At 42.1% G+C, this 20,025-nt stretch overlaps 1 protein-coding gene across 3 annotated transcripts in view; it reads left to right on the top strand.

Moving 5' to 3' along the window:
* Positions 1 to 15,413, top strand: part of KDM5B (lysine demethylase 5B) — a 51,705-nt gene extending 36,292 nt beyond the window's left edge. For 2 of the 3 annotated variants that reach the window (XM_008048124.1, XM_008048122.1), the window contains 7 exons: positions 1,164 to 1,343; positions 1,956 to 2,114; positions 5,762 to 6,247; positions 8,283 to 8,394; positions 9,219 to 9,373; positions 10,542 to 10,862; positions 11,398 to 13,172. In XM_008048124.1, the coding sequence (XP_008046315.1) occupies positions 1,164 to 1,343; positions 1,956 to 2,114; positions 5,762 to 6,247; positions 8,283 to 8,394; positions 9,219 to 9,373; positions 10,542 to 10,862; positions 11,398 to 11,535 (1,551 nt within the window). In that variant the 3' untranslated portion in view covers positions 11,536 to 13,172. Of the gene's footprint in view, positions 1 to 1,163; positions 1,344 to 1,955; positions 2,115 to 5,761; positions 6,248 to 8,282; positions 8,395 to 9,218; positions 9,374 to 10,541; positions 10,863 to 11,397; positions 13,173 to 14,921 lie in introns of those variants that run through there. The other variant, XM_008048123.1, reaches the window with a different exon arrangement.
* Positions 15,414 to 20,025: the final 4,612 nt, after the last annotated feature.

Raw genomic sequence — 20,025 nt, 5'->3', positions numbered from 1 at the left:
CAGGTAAGGGGATGTATAGGGTGAGATATGGGGGAAGGTGCTCACAGCTTCAATACCTTTCTATGAGGGAAGTGCTCAGAATCTCTCTGTCTCCCTGACATACCACAATCCAGGAACTTCCATGTACCTCCATGTACTCAACTATCTGGAAGCTCTCTGAACCTGGTCCTCTTGGGTTTTTATGTCAGCACTCCTTCCCTTTAGTGTATTAGGTGGGGCCCTCTCTGGGAGAGGTCTTATGGCACATAATCAGTAAGACAGGGAAAGATTAGAGTCCTGCCTTGGGGCTGGTGAAAGGAGGGCAGAAGAAGGTGGAGAGATTCTGTTTCCTGAGGCCTGACATATCTAACATTGTACCAAGGGCTGTGGGATTTAAGAACCATGGATGAAAACCAATATATATCATAACACCAAAGCTTCCATTAGTGATGCTAAGATTAGCACTGTGTTAGAGCAGCACAAGACATTTAATCTCCCTTAACCCGATACTTCTTCCAGTCTGGCTCATTCTCAGATTATGGTTCCTGGACCAGCTGCATGAGCACTATCAGCAGCAGCTTCACCTGGGAACTTCTTAGAATGCAGATTTATGGGACCTCCTCTGACCTACTATTAGGGTATCTGGGGATGGGACTCAAGGAAGCTGTTTAAATAAGCCTTCCAAATGATTCCTATGTGTGCTAAATTTTGAGAACCACCAGGCTTTCTCAACTCATATTTTAGTTGCATGAATAATTTATACTTAATTAGTTTAATTTATAATTGGTGAGTGGATTGGAGTAAAATACTATTTTGTTGCTTTTTCCTTATTATAATTCATCATGAAAGTCCTTAGTTACTACAAACCTTCATTTCTGTTGAATTTTTTTTTCAAACTAACCATAGGGAACAACAATATGACATGTAAATTTAGTAGGATATAAATAATCAGTACAAAGGGAACCACATGTCTGTCATGTTCTCATTTGTATACTTGGGGCCTAGCACAAACGTAGGTTCTCTGAGTATTTGTTAAGTGAAAAAACAAAAGTCACTTCTGCCCCCAACATCATTGGTCAGCTGGCAGGTTTGTCAACATCTGTGAATTTAACATGCTGAGATTATGAACCAACCTGAATTATATTCTTTTTTCTAAACTGCTATAATTTTTCTTGATTTAATAGGCTGGAGGGCGTGTGCCAGTGTTAGATACACTTATAGAACTTGTTGCACGAGGCCGATGTATCCCAGTACATCTGAATTCTCTGCCAAGACTGGAATCACTAGTAGCTGAGGTTCAGGTTTGGAAAGAATGTGCTGCTAAGACATTCTTGATTGAGAATTCTTCATATTCCCTCTTAGAGGTAAGTTTGCAACCTGCTTGGTAATCACAAACAAAGATGACATTACTGATTGATATACATTCTGTGAGTTGTTTTCTAGTAGAGCCAAGGAGATTCTTCTACTCAACCTTTAAATGTTTTCTGAATACATTTAGGGATAGCATTTAGTATCTAAAGAATATTTTTTCATTTGGGTAAAGTTCGTCTGTGTTAAAATTAGACTCAAACTTGACCATGCTTCACCACCTGAATTTAGTAAGCCAGGTAATCTCACCCACCTTTTATAAAGTGCTTTAGCTGCACTTTTTGTATTTTCTGTAAGCTGTCGCTTGTACATTTAACATCAATCAGTATATATCACATTTTTACTTGTTGTTTAATTAACTCTGGATTCAATTCAGTCTTTTGTGAGCCACCCTTCCTTCCTACCTCCCTCCCTCTCTTCTTCCCTCCTTCCTCCTTCTTTCTTTTTTGTAAAGGAGAGTCTTCTGGTCTCAGGGCTAACATGTTCCAAAGAAAATGTTCGATACTAAGAAATACACACCTTTTCCACTGCTTAGACATTATTTTGGGACTTCCTAATGCTTTATCTGAAATCCATTGTACCCATGGTTGTGCTTTATCCCACATTAGGTACTGTGTCCTCGATGCGATATTGGCCTTTCAGGATTGAAAAGGAAGCAGAGAAAGTTAAAGGATTCCTTGCCAAGTGGAAAGAAAAAAAACAGCAAATTGGAGAGTCTGTGTGACCTGGAGAGAGCTTTAACTGAAAGCAAAGAGACTGCTTCAGCTGTAAGTAGGGGTTTTTTTTCCTTCTCCTTTCTCTGTTTTTGGGAAAAATAATATCTCACCCTTTCCAGTTTACAGGAATATTGGGAAGGCAAAAAGAATAACTTGAAAGTCAAGTGTAAAAGTTTTGAGTGGAAGTTGTGTAGGGATGCAGAAGATTCAGGGTATGCCTCCCAGTCTGAGTCTTACAGACTAAGAAAAAGTCTTGTCAATGCATGTGGGTTGTTCAAGAATATTGACTAATGATATCGAAACTCACAGAAATTGCAATGCTAACTTATTTATTTACAGTAAGAAATACACTTCAAAGTATATTGGATATTTATTTGAATCTAACCTGCATTTAGTAAATAATAGTGTTGATTGAAAGATGATTATCATCTTCAAAAACATGAAGCAAAATCTAATGTTTGAGCATATTATTGGGATGAAAGAAGATAGCTATGTGATTTGGATGCCTTTTTTTTTTTTTTGAGATAAGATCTTGCTCCACCACCCAGGCTTGAGTGCAGTGGATGTGGTCATAGCTCACCACAGGCTTGAACTCCTGGCCTCAAGTGATCCTCCCACCTCAGTCTCCTGTGCTGGGACTATAGGTGCACACTATTGCACTAACTAAATTTTTTATTTTCTATAGTGTCAGGGATTGTTTGTTTATTCATTTTTTTGAGTTGGAATCTCACTCTGTCGCCCAGACTGGAGTGCAGTGGCCGCTCCCGGCCACTGCAGCCTCAACCTGCTGGGCTCCGACGATCCTTCCGCCTCAGCCTTCCTAGTAGCCGGAATTACAGGCATGCGCCACCATGCCCGGCTAATTTTTTGATTTATTGTAGAGATGAGGTCTCGCCAACTTGCCCAGGTGGGTCTCGAACCCGCGGGCTCAGGCAATCCACTCACCTCAGCCTCCTAAAGCACAGGATTACAGGCTGAGCCACCGAGCCCGGCTATTATCAGGGATTGTTATGTGGCCCAGGCTCATCTCAAACTCCTGGCCTTAAACAAACCTCCCACCTAGGCTTCCCAAAGTGCTGGGATTACAGGCATAAGTCACTGTGCCCATCCGATATGGATGCTTTGAATGGCACAAAACATTGTCTGTTCTAGAGTGGGAATATGTACTGCTGATAGGACTAGACTGAATGGATTCATCCTTAGTCTGGGCACATTCTCTCCTGTCTCTTTCTTTCTAACTGCCTGACCTCTTGTGATTTATATGGAATTGCCTTGATTTATTTATGTATTTTGACACAGACATTCTTTGGCATATATTTGTACATTTAGTCAGGTTCTGGATAGATTTTTGCCATCTGAGCACCAGTTTGGTGTTTTCTTTGATCCACTGTTATATCAGTAGTTCGTTTTTGTAAAGACTAACAAAGTTACAGTCTCTCTACTTGAAATATATATGTCATTTTGAAACTTTATATGCAATAGCTTTCATAGATTTTAGTCTGTGTTCATCAGTCTATAGACCTCTAGTTTAAGAACTCCTCCTGTACATTATTTGTTGATTTATGGTAGAACTCTGAAAGATTAGTCATTTGCTTTTCAACTAAACTATGGGATGTTACGTTGTTCTCGCATAATCCATATGTTGCCTGAATTTTGTATCTTTCTACAAAAATAAGTGGATCTTTTTTAGTATACTGAAAATTTTTACCTGACTTACTTTTAGATCTTTTTGTTTCGTTTCTACCCCTTTATTATATTTTCTTTCCTAATCCAAAAAGAAGTAGTGGAAAGTTTATTCTTGTTTTGTGACTCAGGTTGCTTCATCTGGTGAATCATGGATCTGAAGGTGGATGGATGTGATAACTGGGAATGACTTTTTAACTGTAACAAAATTTTAAAGACTTTTAAGATAGAATTAGAAAACTAGAATAGGTTTTGCAGCCTATGATAGCTTTTGTTTCTATAAGGGAAGTCTCAGTTTTTAAACAAAGTATGCATTTTCCCTATGTATGTGTTCTCCATTCATAAATGAAGTACTAGAAGAAGATTTTATTTTTATTTATTTTTTGAGTTGGAGTCTCACTCTGTCACCCAGGGTGGAGTGCGGCGGCACGCTCTCGGCCACCGCAGCCTCGACCTGCTGGTCTCAGGCAATCCTTCCACTTCAGCCTTCCAAGTAGCTGGAAATACAGGTGTGCACCACCACGTCTAGCTAGTTTTTTATTTATTGTAGAGACAAGGTCTTGCCAGGTTGCTCAGACTGGTCTCTAACCCGTGAGCTCAGGCATTCCTCTTGCCTCTGCCTCCCAAAGTGCCAGGATTATAGGCATGCCACCTTGCCTGGCTAGAGGAGGACTTTAATGGTCCATCCAGCTTTTTGTTGGGGAAACTGAAGATTAAGTCAAGTTGTTAATGGCCAACTCTGACATGACTACTGATTTGAATTTGTCACCTTTATTTTTATTTTTGAGTCGGTGTCTCACTCTGTTGCCCGGGCTGGAGTGCAGTAGAGTGATCACAGCTCACAGTGGCCTCAACTGCCTGGGCTCAGGAGATCCTTCTGCCTTAGTCTCCTGTTTATTTGGGACTACAGGCATGCACCACCATGCCCAGCTAATTTTTTTGATTATTTGTAAAGATGAAGTCTCACTATGTTGCCTAGGCTGGTCTTGAACTCCTGGGCTTAAGTGGTCCTCTGGCCTTGGTCTCCCAAAGCACTGGTATTACAGCTGTGAGACCATGCCTGACCTGAATTTGTCACCTTTAGACTCACATAATAAATATACCTGTAATGCCTGGACTTGTTTGTTTATTGAATGCTTTGTGTATAGTGGGTGTTTAATCAGTTCATGTAAGAGTTTCATTTATGGACAGTTTATAAATAGTGTTCAAAAATATGTTCATCATCAATTTAGTTTTTTGCTATGCAGTTGATTCTATTTATGTGTGCTTTTAGTCATTCATACAGGTTAACTGAACTCAACACCTTCCTGGGACTTGGTCTCTTTAATAAAAGATGAAAGACTTTACATTACATTGCAACTTTCTGCAGAAAAGCAACCTTGCAGATATTTGTTTTGCCTTTTGCTCTCATGATCCTATTTTAGGGTTCGTGTGTATGTGTGTTGTATGTGAGGGTAAGAAGTCGGTTAAATGGTTTCTATTTAATTTTTTGTGAAGGATCCAGTTTCATTGTCTGCAGTTGACATGTCTAGTACACATGTTAAGCTTTAACGCTAAAAGGCAGTAAGAAACATAACTACTGTGTAATAGTGGCTGCTCTAGAAAATTCTTATTTCTGAAGTACCTTTCTAGAACAGAGAAGGTAGAAGAACTGAAAATAAGCTAATAACCTTTTACATATAGGGTATGAAAAGCCTGTTTCTTTTTTTAAGAGAAGTAAATTTTCTATGAGATTATTTTGCAAGGAAGTGGTACTTTTATGAAGTGGCATATGTGAAGTAATCGATCACATTGTGTTTACTATAAGCCAGACACAGAATGTCCTATTACACACTTCTCATTTAATTATAACCATGACCCAGAGATTTTGCTACCGTGGAATACATTGCCCAGGTCACTCACATAGCCTAGTGTGAAGCAGAGTCACAGGAAGCCCATGCTGTTATAGAACACTGAGTTTTAGGGGAAGGCCGACCTCTCTGTGACATCATCCTTTATTGTTAACTTCTTTTCAGATGGCAACGCTTGGGGAAGCTCGCCTGAGGGAAATGGAAGCCTTGCAGTCTCTCAGACTCGCCAATGAAGGAAAATTGCTGTCACCTGTCCAAGATGTGGAGATGAAAATCTGCCTATGTCAGAAGGCCCCAGCTGCCCCTGTGATCCAGTGTGAACTCTGCCGGGATGCTTTCCACACCAGCTGTGTGGTGGTACCCAGTATTTCGCAAGGTCCCCGAATCTGGCTTTGTCCCCATTGTCGGAGGTCAGAGAAACCTCCGTTAGAGAAAATTCTGCCCCTGCTGGCCTCCCTGCAGCGTATCCGAGTTCGCCTTCCTGAAGGAGATGCACTTCGATATATGATTGAAAGAACCGTGAACTGGCAGCACAGAGCCCAGCAACTGCTTTCGTCAGGGAATCTTAAATTTGTGCAAGATCGAGTGGGCTCAGGACTGTTGCATAGCAGATGGCAGGCCCCTGCAGGACAGGTTTCAGAGACAAATAAGGTGAATCTGGACTTTTCTTTAGATTATTGGAATTTACGAAGCTCTGTATGTTTCTTCTGAACCTGTAGCTCTGTGTCCTTGGTGATCATTTTACTGTTACCAGCATCCACTTTACCTATAGCGTCCTGCTTCAAGAGGCATGCAGATCTACCATGTTCTCTTAGTTTCCTTTACTCCTAATAGTCAGGAGTTGCTTCTCAGGCACTCTATTTCTTTTCTTTTTTTTTTTTTGAGTTGGAGTCTCACGCTGTCGCCCAGACTGGAGTGCAGTGGCTGCTCCCAGCCACCGCAATCTTGACCTGCTGGGCTCCGGCGATCCTTCCACCTCAACCTTCCAAGTAGCTGGAACTACAGGCATGAGCTACCACGCCCGGCTAGTTTTTTGATTTATTGTAGAGATGAGGTCTCACCAAGTTGCCCAGGCGGGTCTCGAACCCACGGGCTCAGGCAATCCACTCACCTCAGCCTCCCAAGGCGCGGGATTACAGGCTGAGCCACCAAGCCCGGGTGGCACTCTATTTCTATAAAGCACATGTTTACCTTTTCATAGGTGCAAGTAATTTTTCCATTTATATGTATGTTAATCCATATATATTTAACATATGCATAGAGAATGCATCTTTAAATTTTTGCTTGACTAAAAAAATATTTTTCCCCTTCCTCTCATGTAAGTCACTTAGTAAAAAAGTACTTCCTGCCTTCTTTCTCTTTTTACTCTGAGGAAGAATAGTTTCTAGAAGAATTTGAGTGCTGTGTTATTTCAGAGGAAAGGCTAGCTATGGGTTTCATACCGTTTGTGATCTTTCTGTCAAAAAGTCAGATTCTTCTCGACAATCACTGGGATGGGCAGAGTTTTCTATCTTTTTCCATAGGTGGCTGCAGGAAAAGAATGTGAAAACATCTGAAAAGTGCAGTCAGGAAGGCAGTATTCAGTCTTTTTATAAGGTTAATCTGATGACTTTCAAATTGTGTACATATTTCTCTACCAGAGATACTACAACTCTCTTGTGCCATATGAACACAGACACATGAATTATATGAGTTAAATTGTTGATAAGATCAGAGATAAGGACCAGAAATGGTCTCATTATATTTATTTCCTTGGTTTTCTATTTCTTCCCAGGCTTCTGAAATAATAGTACCTAATGCATAGCAGATAATCAGTTAAATATTTGTTGCATAGATGACTTGTGGCTATTTGGGCAGCTCAAAGTAGAGTCATTTGTGTTCTTTACACAGGGGGTATGCTAGGAGTTTACCTCTATTAATAAAGGAAAAAGGTACAACTATTTACTAATTCGTGGTCAAAGGAACATTTTTCCCTAGCTTTTTCAATAAAACACTAAGGAAGGTAAGGAGGCGGTTGTAAATGATTTCTTACAGGCCTTCATTTGATTTACTCGAAGGGGTACTTGTCTGTATTCCTTGTATCATAATCTTCAATAAGGAGAATTACATAAGGATCAAAAGGCTGTGTGATCCGTTCTCACACAGAAAAAATGATTTATTTCTTCATGGTCTTCCTCATCTCTGAAATCAGTCCAGGTAAAACTGGAAAGATTAAAGACTTGGTCTTTGGGTGACTATGGTTGATTTGTCCAGTTCTAAAATACCAGGAGACTCTTTTCAGATTGGGAAAATCAAGTCTTTTTCTTGGTTGCCTGCCTGATAACCCAGACTGGATCAGATTGATGGGGAGTTTTTGTTGTTTTTTTTTTTTTTTGAGTTGGAGTCTCACTCTGTCACCCAGACTGGAGTGCAGTGGCCGCTCCCGGCCACCACAGCCTCGACCTGCTGGGCTCTGGCAATCCTTCCGCCTCAACCTTCCAAGTAGCTGGAACTATAGGCGCGCGCTACCGCGTCCAGCTGATTTTTGATTTATTGTAGAGATGAGGTCTCGCCAAGTTGCCCAGGCAATCCACTCACCTCAGCCTCCCAAAGGCGCGGGATTACAGGCTGAGCCATTGAGCCCAGCTTGATGGGAGTATTTTTAATCCTGAAGAGGCTTTATTATAAAATGTTTTCCCTCCATTAGGCATCTCAACCTCCTGGCACAACATCCTTTCCCTTGCCTGATGACTGGGACAACAGAACCTCATATTTGCACCCTCCCTTCTCTACTGGGCGGAGTTGTATCCCCCTTCATGGTATGTATTTTATTGTTACTATTTTGGGGGCTAGATAGTAACAGGTGATCTTGTACTAGGTTTTTGTTACAGATGATCAGGTGTCATAAAAAAGGACTTTATTCTTAAATGTAAGATAAAGGTTACTGTGGGTTTGCAAGATAGGCAAGGTATCCTATTTGAAGATTTATAAATGCAAAGGAAATAGAGGAAAGCTTTATATCCATTGCTTTCAGGGATAAAAGGGTTAGTCCCATGTCAACTGATCATTAAACACCAAGCATTTAGGTCAGACACTAAGTCACAGCCTCCCTTGTTGCTTCATTACTTAGGAGACTTGTGGAGGTTCTTAAATATAATTCACATTTGAAACCTGCATGCTCTTTTCCTATCTACAAATGGCTACCCCATGAGTTCTGCCTAAAACTGCAACTGGGGTTCTGATCCTTAATCATACTGTCCCTGTATGTCCAGTAATGTGGTCAGGGCTCCTTTATCTACTCAGACTGTCCATGCCCTGGGTCATCACTTGGCATCTGTCAAGGCAGAGGTATAATCTCTTCTACATTAGCAGCAATAAGTTAAGTGAGAAGGGGATTTGGTGTAGAGTTAATACTTTCCTAGTAATCAAAAGACTTAGAAAATCTAGCTTTGGCTCTGTTTGTTATATTGTGGCTTTAGGCACATTAAGTAAGGGTAACTTCAACGGAATGTAATTTGAGAAGAAGAGGGTGATAGTGGAATGAGGGACACTCCGACACTCCTTCTGCCTCTCTTATAGGTCTAAATATGAGTGTGAAACACCTTTGGTTGTCATCATTTTTATTTGGTCTGGTATTTAACAGGTGTCAGTCCAGAAGTGAATGAACTGTTGATGGAAGCACAGTTGCTCCAGGTATCCCTTCCTGAAATTCAGGAACTTTACCAGACTTTACTTGCAAAGCCAAGCCCTGCTCAGCAAACCAACCGAAGCTCACCAGTTAGATCCAGCAGTGAGAAGGTGAGTGTCTGAGCGGCTGCTGTGCAAGGTCAAGTCTGGGGCAAGGGTATGCTTTTTAATGTCATTTCATTCTAAATAGTTTGAATGAGATGGTTGTATAGTATCTTCCACCCAGAAAAAGATGCAAACTGTTTACCTCACAACTCTGTTTGTAAGACTGTCAGAAGATGGATGCTGTACATCATGTGCTACAGTTTGGTCTACTGGTCTGGATTTTGGTCCTAAATCACCTGTATGGATTTTTTTTTTTCCTTTTTGGCAAAGTGCATCTCGTCATTCCCATGTGATAACAGTGAAAAACAGGAATGTTTTTCCCCCATAAGAGATGAAGATGTGATTATTGCTGGACAGGCCCTTTGTGATAAAGACTTCTAAAAGCAAAGATATTCCTAGAGTCAACATTTTAGCAAATGCTTTCTTTCACCCCTCCAACCGTAACGGCAGTTGGTGTGAGGACTAAGCGGTTAGACTGAGAGGATACCCATTTTGAATGCTGACTTACTTGAAGGAGACTTTAGAATGTTTCTTAGCATAATTAAGGATACTGCTGTCATTTTCACTAGTAAACTAAGTGACCGGTCACATTTAAGACTCCTGAGAAAATAGGATAGAGACCTACTAGGAAGTCTGAAGCCATATTAGGTTGGAGCTGAAACTAGCATTTAGTATTTTATTTTTTTATTGTGATACCAAATAGTGTAACACCACCATTGGATGTGTTCAGTTCTGGTGGGGATGTAAGTCCTTAAAGAAGGAGGACATTAATGTGGTTCTTTAGGAGTCTCTAGGTCAAAGAGTGTAACACCTAGATAGAAACTATATAGTAGTCAGTCACTCATGGATTTGGTCAAAGGAAGAATCTTTGTGGTCATCTCTCCATCTTCAGCTGATGGTTGGCTGATTTGAAGGCTCGTCACATCTTTAATGTTTCTTTTTCAAGTGTTTCTTTGGTAGCACTCACAATGAGGTGAGGGGTAGAAAGTTAAACTCAAACTGGTTCTCCTATAGGACTTGGAAAGGAGAAGGTGGTGGTGATTGGGATGCAGTAGTTTTTCATTGTGGATTGGGGGATCACCTGGTTTCTAATTCACATGTTCTCTTTAGCTTCGCTGGTTTTAGTAGTAGGCAGACTATAGATTAAAATTGAATTTGCCTGTATTCCACCTAGAATGACTGTTGCCGAGGGAAGCGAGATGGAATTAACAGTCTTGAGAGAAAACTGAAGAGACGCCTGGAAAGAGAGGGCCTCTCCAGTGAGCGGTGGGATCGAGTTAAAAAAATGCGGACCCCCAAAAAGAAGAAAATCAAACTGAGCCATCCCAAGGATATGAACAATTTCAAGTTAGAGAGGGAACGTAGCTATGAATTAGTCCGTTCTGCCGAAACTCATTCCTTGCCCTCAGACACTTCCTATTCGGAGCAAGAGGACTCTGAGGATGAAGATGCCATCTGCCCAGCAGTGAGCTGCCTGCAGCCAGAAGGAGATGAGGTCAGTGAGGTTTGGGCCATAGAGGACGTGCTTTCCCTTAACTCAGAAACCCTGTGAGCTAGACCTCATCTCGCTGGGTCTTTCTCTTCTGCTTATCTGCTTTGAGCTGATCTGAATGGATTGCTCAGCCCTCCCCCCACTGATATTTCTGCTCTTACCATCGTTCCTGGGTCTCCTTCCTTTTCTTGAAGAAACTCTTGTTCTTCCCTTTTTCCTTTTCTTGCTTCTCCAGCTTTCACCGTCCTGACGCTAAGAAGGTGGGAGGGATGCTGATGTAATGCCCTTTGGCTTACTTATCACAGGGCAGCGCACTGTCTTAACCCCAAAGCAGACTCGACTTGAAGAATGACTTTGACTCGGTTGCTTTGGCTGGGGGGCCAGCTACACTCATTTGTCTTAGCTCTTGTGCCAGAGGTTCCAGTGGTGGGACAATGGCCGTTAGTGGCAAACGGCCTGAATTTCTTGAGGCTGGCCTGCCCAATTTTGAATCCATTTTTTCCTCTGAAAACCCCATCTTCCTGCTCTTTGTAACCAGGTGGACTGGGTCCAGTGTGATGGCAGCTGCAATCAGTGGTTTCATCAGGTCTGTGTTGGTGTCTCCCCAGAGATGGCAGAGAAAGAAGACTACATCTGTGTGCGCTGTACTGTGAAGGACGCACCAAGCCGAAAGTAAAAACATAAAAACAGACACCCCCCCTACTTAATGTAATTCAGGACTCCAACCAAGAGGATTTCTTCAAATCTCAGCAAAGCTACAGGACTGGTATTCAAGCCAGCCTGTAAACGGTGCTATTTCTATTCCTTATGGGATCATTTTTCCAGGACTCTTTGAAAAAAAGAAAAAACAACTAAAAAATTTTTGACACTTTTTGTATTTTTTTCCTTAAGAGCTGTTTGTGATTGTTGAGGTTTGAAAAGTTGACTTTTTTTGCAGGGGTTTCCACCAATTTGGAAGGCATTGAAGCTTGCACCTTTTCATGTACAGCATTAAAATTTTACCTCTGTCTGGGATTTACCGGCTTAAGAGTCCAACTCGCTTTCAGTGCCCAGAAGGGCACCAGAAATTCCAGTAAATCCTCATTTGAGGAAACGCTCCCTTGTTTACTATGTTACCACATTGGGGAACTTTTTAAGTTTTTCACTTTTGGGGTTTTTGTTTGTTTCTTTTTTTCTTTATCCACTTTTCTTTTTCCTGGTAGGCTAGGTTTATTTATCTGAGCAATAACTTCTATGTTGATTTCAGTGGCTGGAATTAAAACAAAACAAAACAAACTTCTGCACAGTGTGTTGGTGCTTTAGCAGATGGTTGATGTACAGAATGCAAATGTCTAGTTTCTAGTGTCACTGATGAACTAGTGATGTAGAAAAGAGACTGCTCTGTAAGTAATTGCCACAGCTGTATTTTGGCTTTCTTCTGCCCCTTCCTTCCTCCCTATTTTTTTGGTAGCTTGTATCAAATGTTGCAGTTTATATTGTGGAATAAATCCTTGGTCCTGATATAACACTAAATGCTGGTTATTTAGAGCCATTAGACTCTAGCTTCTTCTGCCCTTCTACCTTGTGGGCTTGCACAGCCAGAAGAGGTTGCTCGCTTTTGCTTCTGCCCAACCAGGGTAGCTGTGGATATTAGCCTGCAAACAATATTCGGGGATTCTTCTTTTGTGTCCTTCTCTGTTAGTAGGCCATATGCCTCCAGCCCCCACTAATAAAGAACTCCTCTGTCTTCAAGGACTAGAACCTGTCTTTAAAGCCATGCTCTTTTTAAATAAGCTATCTCAGAATGTTGGCAAATCACTTCAATCCTCAAATCAGTCCTCCTTGTGGAAATGATGCCTTTATTATATTTGAGTTGATAGGGAAACTTGGTTTAGGGTTAAGATATTGGAAGGAATTCTTAAAGAAGATTCATCCTTACAGAAGTCCAGGTTTAGTATATGGTTTGAGGGGAAACTTGTATACCCAGGCTCTGCCTTCCTGGTTGCTTTTCTTGTCTCATTCTAACTCTAGCTATCATCACTGGTTGTGGATAGCCCACAGCTGTTTCCCCTCCTTTTCTTTTTAAACGACTCTTCTGCAGTGGAGAAGGCATTCTGGTGAACAGAACAGACTTTTGCTTACTTTTTCCTATTCTGTTGCTAATATTTGTTTTCCCCACATTCTGTAGCCATAAACCTGAAGATGGGTAAAACTACTAGTGGTTCTTTAGCAACATAAAACAACAGCAACAAAAACAGCAGTTTGTGATATAGCAGAGATTTAAATGTACCATCCCCTTTTATGCAATTCAAATAATTAAATCTCTTGAAGAATAACTCCTAGTTGTCTGCAGTTTTCCTGCAGTTGTTGTGATGTTTCTCCTTGTCTGGTGGGGGTTCTGGGGCCACCAGAAAGAACAGTCTGTAGACTACAATTAGGAATAATAGTGGTTCGACCTTTTTAGTATCTAGATTCTTCGAAACCCTCTGACATCGCCAACTGTCCCATCCTTACCTTCCATCGAGAAGGTAAGCTTAAGAGGTGACACTGCTGCTAGAATAAAGCCTTTGTCTTCAGAGAGCTTTTGCCCAGCTAGTAAGCACACCCTTGTCCCCCATCCCCACTGGTTTTTCTTCTTCACCTGTAGGTCGTATACATCCCTGACAAGAATATCCTTGGTGAGGTAGGATCTCTATACTTCTGAGTAAGGAATGAGAGGGAAAAGGTAGGCATGTGTGTTTGAGCCATCCCCTTCCCAGATGAGAACCACTGATCTTTTTACATGTGGTGATGCTGAAGTTAAAGAGAATGTCAGTTGCCCAAAATTATACTGCAAGTACATAACAAAGTCTGGGTTTTGTATGCCTCCTACCTTGTACACTATCAGATTCTACAGATGAACACAGAGATACATACACCTTCCAGTTTGTGCCTTCTGTTGTGTACAATGACTGCAGGCTGATGTTGTTATTTAAAAACTATGTGTTAGCTGTGAAGCTGGCCTGTCCCCTAGAGAAACCTCTGAACCTGTGGGGAAAGAAGATGAAGTACACACAGAAACCAACACTTCCATTTCCCTTTCAGCAGTCCTGCAGCAAAATGAGGCGGGAGAGGGGAAGGATTGTGCTAGGCTAGAGCCTGAGCCAGGAGAAGAAAGAATCTGGTGACTCAGCACAAGCGTGGATGAGGAATGCCCCCACCTCACCTCAGTGACTGTTGTTTGTTGTTTTTGGTTTTCCTTTCAGGTCAGACCCTGGGGGATGTCTTACATAGAATAAAACTACTTGTATGTAGCCTCTCTTCTGGAAAGAGACTATGTAACTTGGACTAGCTGTAAAGGAGGTTGATTTCTTTACAGCTTCACTTCAGCATCCTGGGAGTGGGACTCATTTTTCTCTCTCAAGGTTAACCTGAAGCAGAGATGCCACTTGTGGTGGTGGAGGTTGATTAAAAACCTGAATTTCCCTGCTTTAGTCTGCTGTGCAGAGCTTAAGAAAATGAGACATTCCCCCCTCCCCGATCTTAAAAAAGAAAGAAAGAAAGAAAAGATTTGGATCTTATATTTTGGCAGAAGTGTCTGAGATACACCTGATTTGCCATTATACCTACCCACCACAGACAGCATCATGGCCCTTTGAGAATTTGTGCAGGACAAGCCTGAGAACAGAGTGGATGCCCACCTGGAAGGAGTCAAGCTTGGCTCTGTTTCTGTCTTTCAGAGTTACACTCTGAAGGCCCTTTTGAAGTGGGTTTCTTTCTCTTTCTCTTCCCCCCCACCCCTCCTTCACTTAAAATCTTGATGGATATTTGGCTTCTGGCTTGGAGCAGGCATTGATTGGTATTTAGTGCCCATGGGTGTTTCTCTGGGCTCAGTCCTGCCTATGTTTCTTGCCATGTAATGCAGGCTGGAATGGATCGCAGATGCTATTTGCCTGTAACAGGAGATAAAGCAACAAGGATTTTCAGTCATTGCCCATTGCCATGCATTAAGCCAGAGCTGGTTATTCATTCAGTAACAGACTGACTACATGCTAGTCTGTGCTAGGTGTCAGCCTGTGTTAAAATGGTCTTTCCTTGCTGCAGACCACAATCCCCTTCTGATGAAACAGTGCCTCTCAGGAAGAAGAACTGAGGAAAGCTACGAAGATCCCAGCGTCGGCCTTTACTGAGCTACGTGTGAGGGTCGGGGTCCTTCCTCACCTCCTAATGACTATGAAGCACCAGCTTGCTGGCTTCACCTCCATTGCCCTTTGTCACCAGTCCCTTGCATGTGGCTCTTTTAAGCCTTTCAACTTTCTCTTGAGAGGTTTTGTGTGTACCTTGTAATAGAAATGTTACTGAAAAGCTGCCTAAACAAAAAATTGTATAAAGTGGGAACTTGTATAAAGTAATTCTGTTGTAAATCCATTTTCAAGGTGTAAAGAATCAATTTGTAAAGTGTATATTTTTCTTCTCCCTCCAAGTTTGTGTGAACAAATTTTCGTGTTTCGATATTGCTTACATAGGAGTGCATCTTACATTTTGTATCAGTATAAACAGGATGTTTAAAAGCAGTCAACAACAACATATTCTCCAGCTCCCTGTTTTGGTTCTGGATTCATTGTACAAGGAGGGAGGGCCGGGATATGATGAGTATTTTATTTTCAGGATAAGCTGCTGCATTGCAATAGAGGAACGGAGTTGTGAGGTCATTGGATCTGTTCCAGGTGAGTGGAGGCCTAAGAGCTATTTTGGCGAAACGAGCTATTGGCTCTATTTAAATAAATGTCCAGCACTTTGCGAAGCTGAGGTGGGAGGATTGCTTGAGGTTGGGAGTTTGAGAACAGTCTAGGTAACATAGGGAGACCTCATCTTCACCAAAAATAAAAAAATTAGCCAGGCATGGTGGCATACTCCTGTAGTTCTAGCTACTTGAGAGGCTGAGGTGGGAGGATCCCCTGAGGCCAGGAGTTTGCGGCTGTGGCAAACCATGATTACGCCACTGCATTCCAGCCTGGGCAACAGAGTGAGACCCCAACTCAAAAATAAACAAACAAATGTAAAGACAGGTCACACGCCAAAATTTTAGCTCCTGGCAAACTCACCTTGGTAGAAGTGGGAGAGTGCAGTTTGAAGACTTGCCTCCTTTCTGCCCTGCCAGTAACTTTTCACTGACCATAGTTCTCATAGTTCTGGTGTAAATGCACATAAAAGAAAGCCCTTTTTGTACCAAGGGTGCCAAAAAAAATGTATGTACATTTTAAGAAAGGGAAAAATAGTATTAATGTTGTAATAATAAGATGAATACAAGTCACATTTGACTTCTGCAATTACAAGAGGTACTCAAAAAGTGGTTACCATCAGCATCCAGACACTTCTGATTGTGGTGAACATCTCTTTTTTTCTCTTTCTTTTTAAATTTGGAGTCTCTCACTCTGTCATCCAGGCTGGAGTGCAGTGGCCACCGCGGCCTCGACCTGCTGGGCTCAGGTGATGTCTGGCTAATTTTTTTTTTTTTTGGCTGATTGTAGAGACAAGGTCTCGCCAAGTTGTCCAAGCTGGTCTCCAACCCCTGGGCTCAGGCAATCCTCTTGCCTCGGCCTCCCAAAGTGCTGGCATTACAGGCTCAAGCCACTGCACCTGGCCAGTGAACATCTCTTAAAATGTGTATACATTTTTTGGGGCACCCCCGGTATGTGATCAGTACAGGTAGTTTTGACAGTTTAATCAAAAAGGGCAAGAAAGACACATATAGTTTTAACCTAAATTATAAATGTGTGCATTCATTTAATAAACTCTAAAATTGAAAAATTAACTGAGCATGGTGGCACATGCCTGTAGTTTCAGCTACTTGGAAGGATCACCTGAGCCCAGCAGGTTGAGGCTGTGGTGGCCATGAGCATGGCACTGTACTCCAGCCTGGGCGATAGAGTGAGACTCTGACTCAACACGATAATAATAATAATTGAGAAAAAGTAGTTTGGGGATGAGGGTTTTCATTTATCACAGCCATATTGTATTATCTGTAATTTCACATCTATGTTTTGCAGTTTGAACTTCTTTAAAATGTACAAAGAATTTAGACAATATGAAGAAATTTGGTTTTAGAATTCTAGATATTTTCCCAAATCTTTCATAAAAATCTCGTACTTAAATTGACAAGTTTTACAAGCAACTCAATCTGCTTTTTGTACAAACAACTCTTCTTCATTTCATTGGTTTTATGTAATAGTCAATTAAAACATAGTTACTGGCTGAGCTCAGAGGCTGACACCTGTAATTGCAACACTTTGGAAGACTGAGATGGGAGGATGGGTTAAGGCCAGCCTGGGCAACATAGACCCCATCTATAAAAAAGAAAAACATAGTTACTATAACAAGTTGACTAGTATATGTTTAGGAACAAATGCCACTCGGCTGGTGATAGCATGCTACGAGTGCTTAGCAGGCCAAGACCATGAGTACATACTAGGATGTAGAGATTGAGTTTAGATTAATCCAAGTTGTTAAGAGAATGTCTGCTGTTTACAAATCACTTGTTCCAACTCCTGCAAGATTTTCTAAGCTCTTGGAAGATGGCTGCTATTAAAAATGCTCCATATACTGCCTGGGCACCATAACGAGACCTCATCTCTATGAAAAAATAAAAATACGAACGTGGTATAATGGCACGCACCTGTAGTCCCAGCTACTCACAAGGCTGAGCCAGAGGGATCACCTGAGCCTGGGGTTTCAAGGCTGTGGTGAGTCATGAGCATGCCACTGCACTCTAGCCTGGGCGACAGAGAGACGACTCAAAAAAAAAATCCATAGCTTCTGGAGCTGTTACCATCTGTTAACCAGTTATGGCACATTTGGAATTTTGTCTTTTCATGCAGAGTGGTCACCCACCATGGTCACTGTTTCCTAGGGTGACCTTTCAGGTTGTAAGTAGCAAGTACCTCTATTTCACAGGTCTGAAAACTAAAGAGATTAGGTAACTTGCCCAAGCCATTCTAGGAGAGGTGGGCTTTGGAATAGATGAGATTGGTCTGGGCCATAGCCTTATTGTAAGGAAGAGCTATTGCTCAGATTGGTTTGCTGGTTCCTTATCCAGAGCTTTTTGTGGGTCTCAAAGAACTAAGAATATCGGCCCTGGGAATGGAGACCATGCTTTATGTCTGTCGCTGTCCCCACATTCTGCTTACCCTTAGCCAGAAGGGAATAGAGTGGACAAATGTGATTTAACCTCCAGTCACAGATCAATCGTGTGTTTTTGTTTTTATTTCTTTTTGTGACTCTGGCTGTGAGGTGCTTTTATTTTTCAGAGATGTCTTGGAACCTAGCAACCGTGTTTAGCCTTGAAATGGCCACCCTTGAATGGGGAAGATGCCTCAATGATGAGATTTTTTTTTTCCCATGCTGAGACCAAGAACACATGATCAGTAGCTTAATGTGTTCCACAGACACCTGTGTAGCCTCAGTCAGTTTTCCAAGAGGAGGCACACCCCGGGTGCAGGCTTCTTGGCTGTGGCAAACCTTGGAAGGTCAGCAGAGGTCACAGTGACCATGAGAGCCATGGAATGTTTCCATGCCACTTCACCACCTCCTCCCATCCCAGCCATGGAAACTTCAGGAAGTGAGTCTTACTGGATCAAGGGGACAAGTGTCCAGAGAACAAAGCAGAGAGTTTGGAGAACGAGTGAGGTGCTGTGCCTGGTTGTGCAAGCTCGTGCCTCAACGCCCTTACTCACTGGTTTCACACCACACCTCCCAGCTGCTGCCAGACTGAGGGCGACTCCGGCTACCGCTCCAGCCTTGGCCACCAGAGAGCGCCATTCAGCTTTCAGACATGCCATGGATCCTCTTGCCGTGTTGATGTAGATGTGTCCTGTTTAGGTTGGCAAGCTTCAACATGATTATTAGTTGTAGGGCTCCAGATATTTTTCTTTCCTTCTTTATTTCCTTTTTTTTTTTTCCAGAGACTGGCTACATAGACTAGCCCTTTCCTGCCGAGAAAACTTTTGGGTCTTTGTTCACTTCCTTTTCATAGATCCAAGGCAAAATACAAAGAGTAGAGGCTCTTGGTGCAGGTGTTAAAATTTATGTGATGACCACGGGGAAAGCCTGGCCTTGATCGGAGGCTGAGGTGCACTGTTTGGAAACCCTAGTTAATTCCTTCACCTCAGAGCTGCCTTCATTGGAAAGGGTTGGGGACAGAATCAGCACATATTATTACTGAGGACTTTCTATGAGTCCAGAATGACTAGGTCCTCAGGGAAGCAGAGAGGGAGATCATTGTCATCTTTGCGGGATGACCTATAGACTGAGCACTGTGGATGCAGTCATGGAAGATGTGCAGCTTGAACTGAGGCCGTGCCACATCACTTGAGCTCTCTTAAGAAATGCTTCTAGGCTGGGCACAGTGGCTGAAGCATGTAATCCAGCACTTTGGGAGGCCTGAGCCAACGGGTTCGAGAACAGCCTGGGCAACTTGGCGAGACCTTATCTCTACAATAAAAAAAAAAAAAAGCCAGGTGTGATAGCACATGCCTGTAGTTCTGGCTACTCAGAGGGCTGAGGTGGAAGGATTGCCTGAGCCTGGCAGGTCGTTGCTGGGATGGCCGTGAGTGTGCCACTGCACTCCAGCCTGGGTGATGGAGTGAGACTCCAACTCAGAAACGCTTCTATAGCACTAGCTACTATTGTTAAGGTATTATTTATGTTTTGGTTTTTTTGGGTTTTTTTAGAGGTGAGGTTTTGCTATATTGCCCAAGCTGGTCTCAAACTTCTGGGCTCAAGTGATCCTCTCATAGCCTCCCAAAGTGCTAGGATTACAGATATGAGCCACCGTGCCTGACTTTCATATATTGTTTAATCCTCATAACACATGAGGTAATATTTCCCTGTGGGTGGGGGTGGAAAGCTGGAACTTTGATGCAAAATTGTGCCCTTAGTTGTTAGGTTTAAAACAAAAATCCTCTATAGGACAATTTTTTAGCTTTAGAGTTTGAAATAAGGAGCATGTTAGTGTTTCATGCTCCATATGGGTCAGATTCTTGGAGGTAGGGAACTCCAGGGTTCTTAAAGGGAAGGCTCAAATCTATTGCCTCTTTTGCTCAGGAAGATAGCTCAGTCTGAACTAATGATAATTACAGTTTCTTGTTTCTAATATATACAAGGAGTGCCAAAAAAGTATACACATTTTACGTATGATGTTCACTCAAAA

Source organism: Carlito syrichta, unplaced genomic scaffold (assembly GCF_000164805.1).
Source record: "Carlito syrichta isolate Samal-C Ts95f unplaced genomic scaffold, Tarsius_syrichta-2.0.1 Scaffold120546, whole genome shotgun sequence".
Taxonomy (NCBI): domain Eukaryota; kingdom Metazoa; phylum Chordata; class Mammalia; order Primates; family Tarsiidae; genus Carlito; species Carlito syrichta.
Note: the sequence above shows the minus strand (reverse complement) of the source record. Positions and strands in the feature narration are given on the sequence as shown.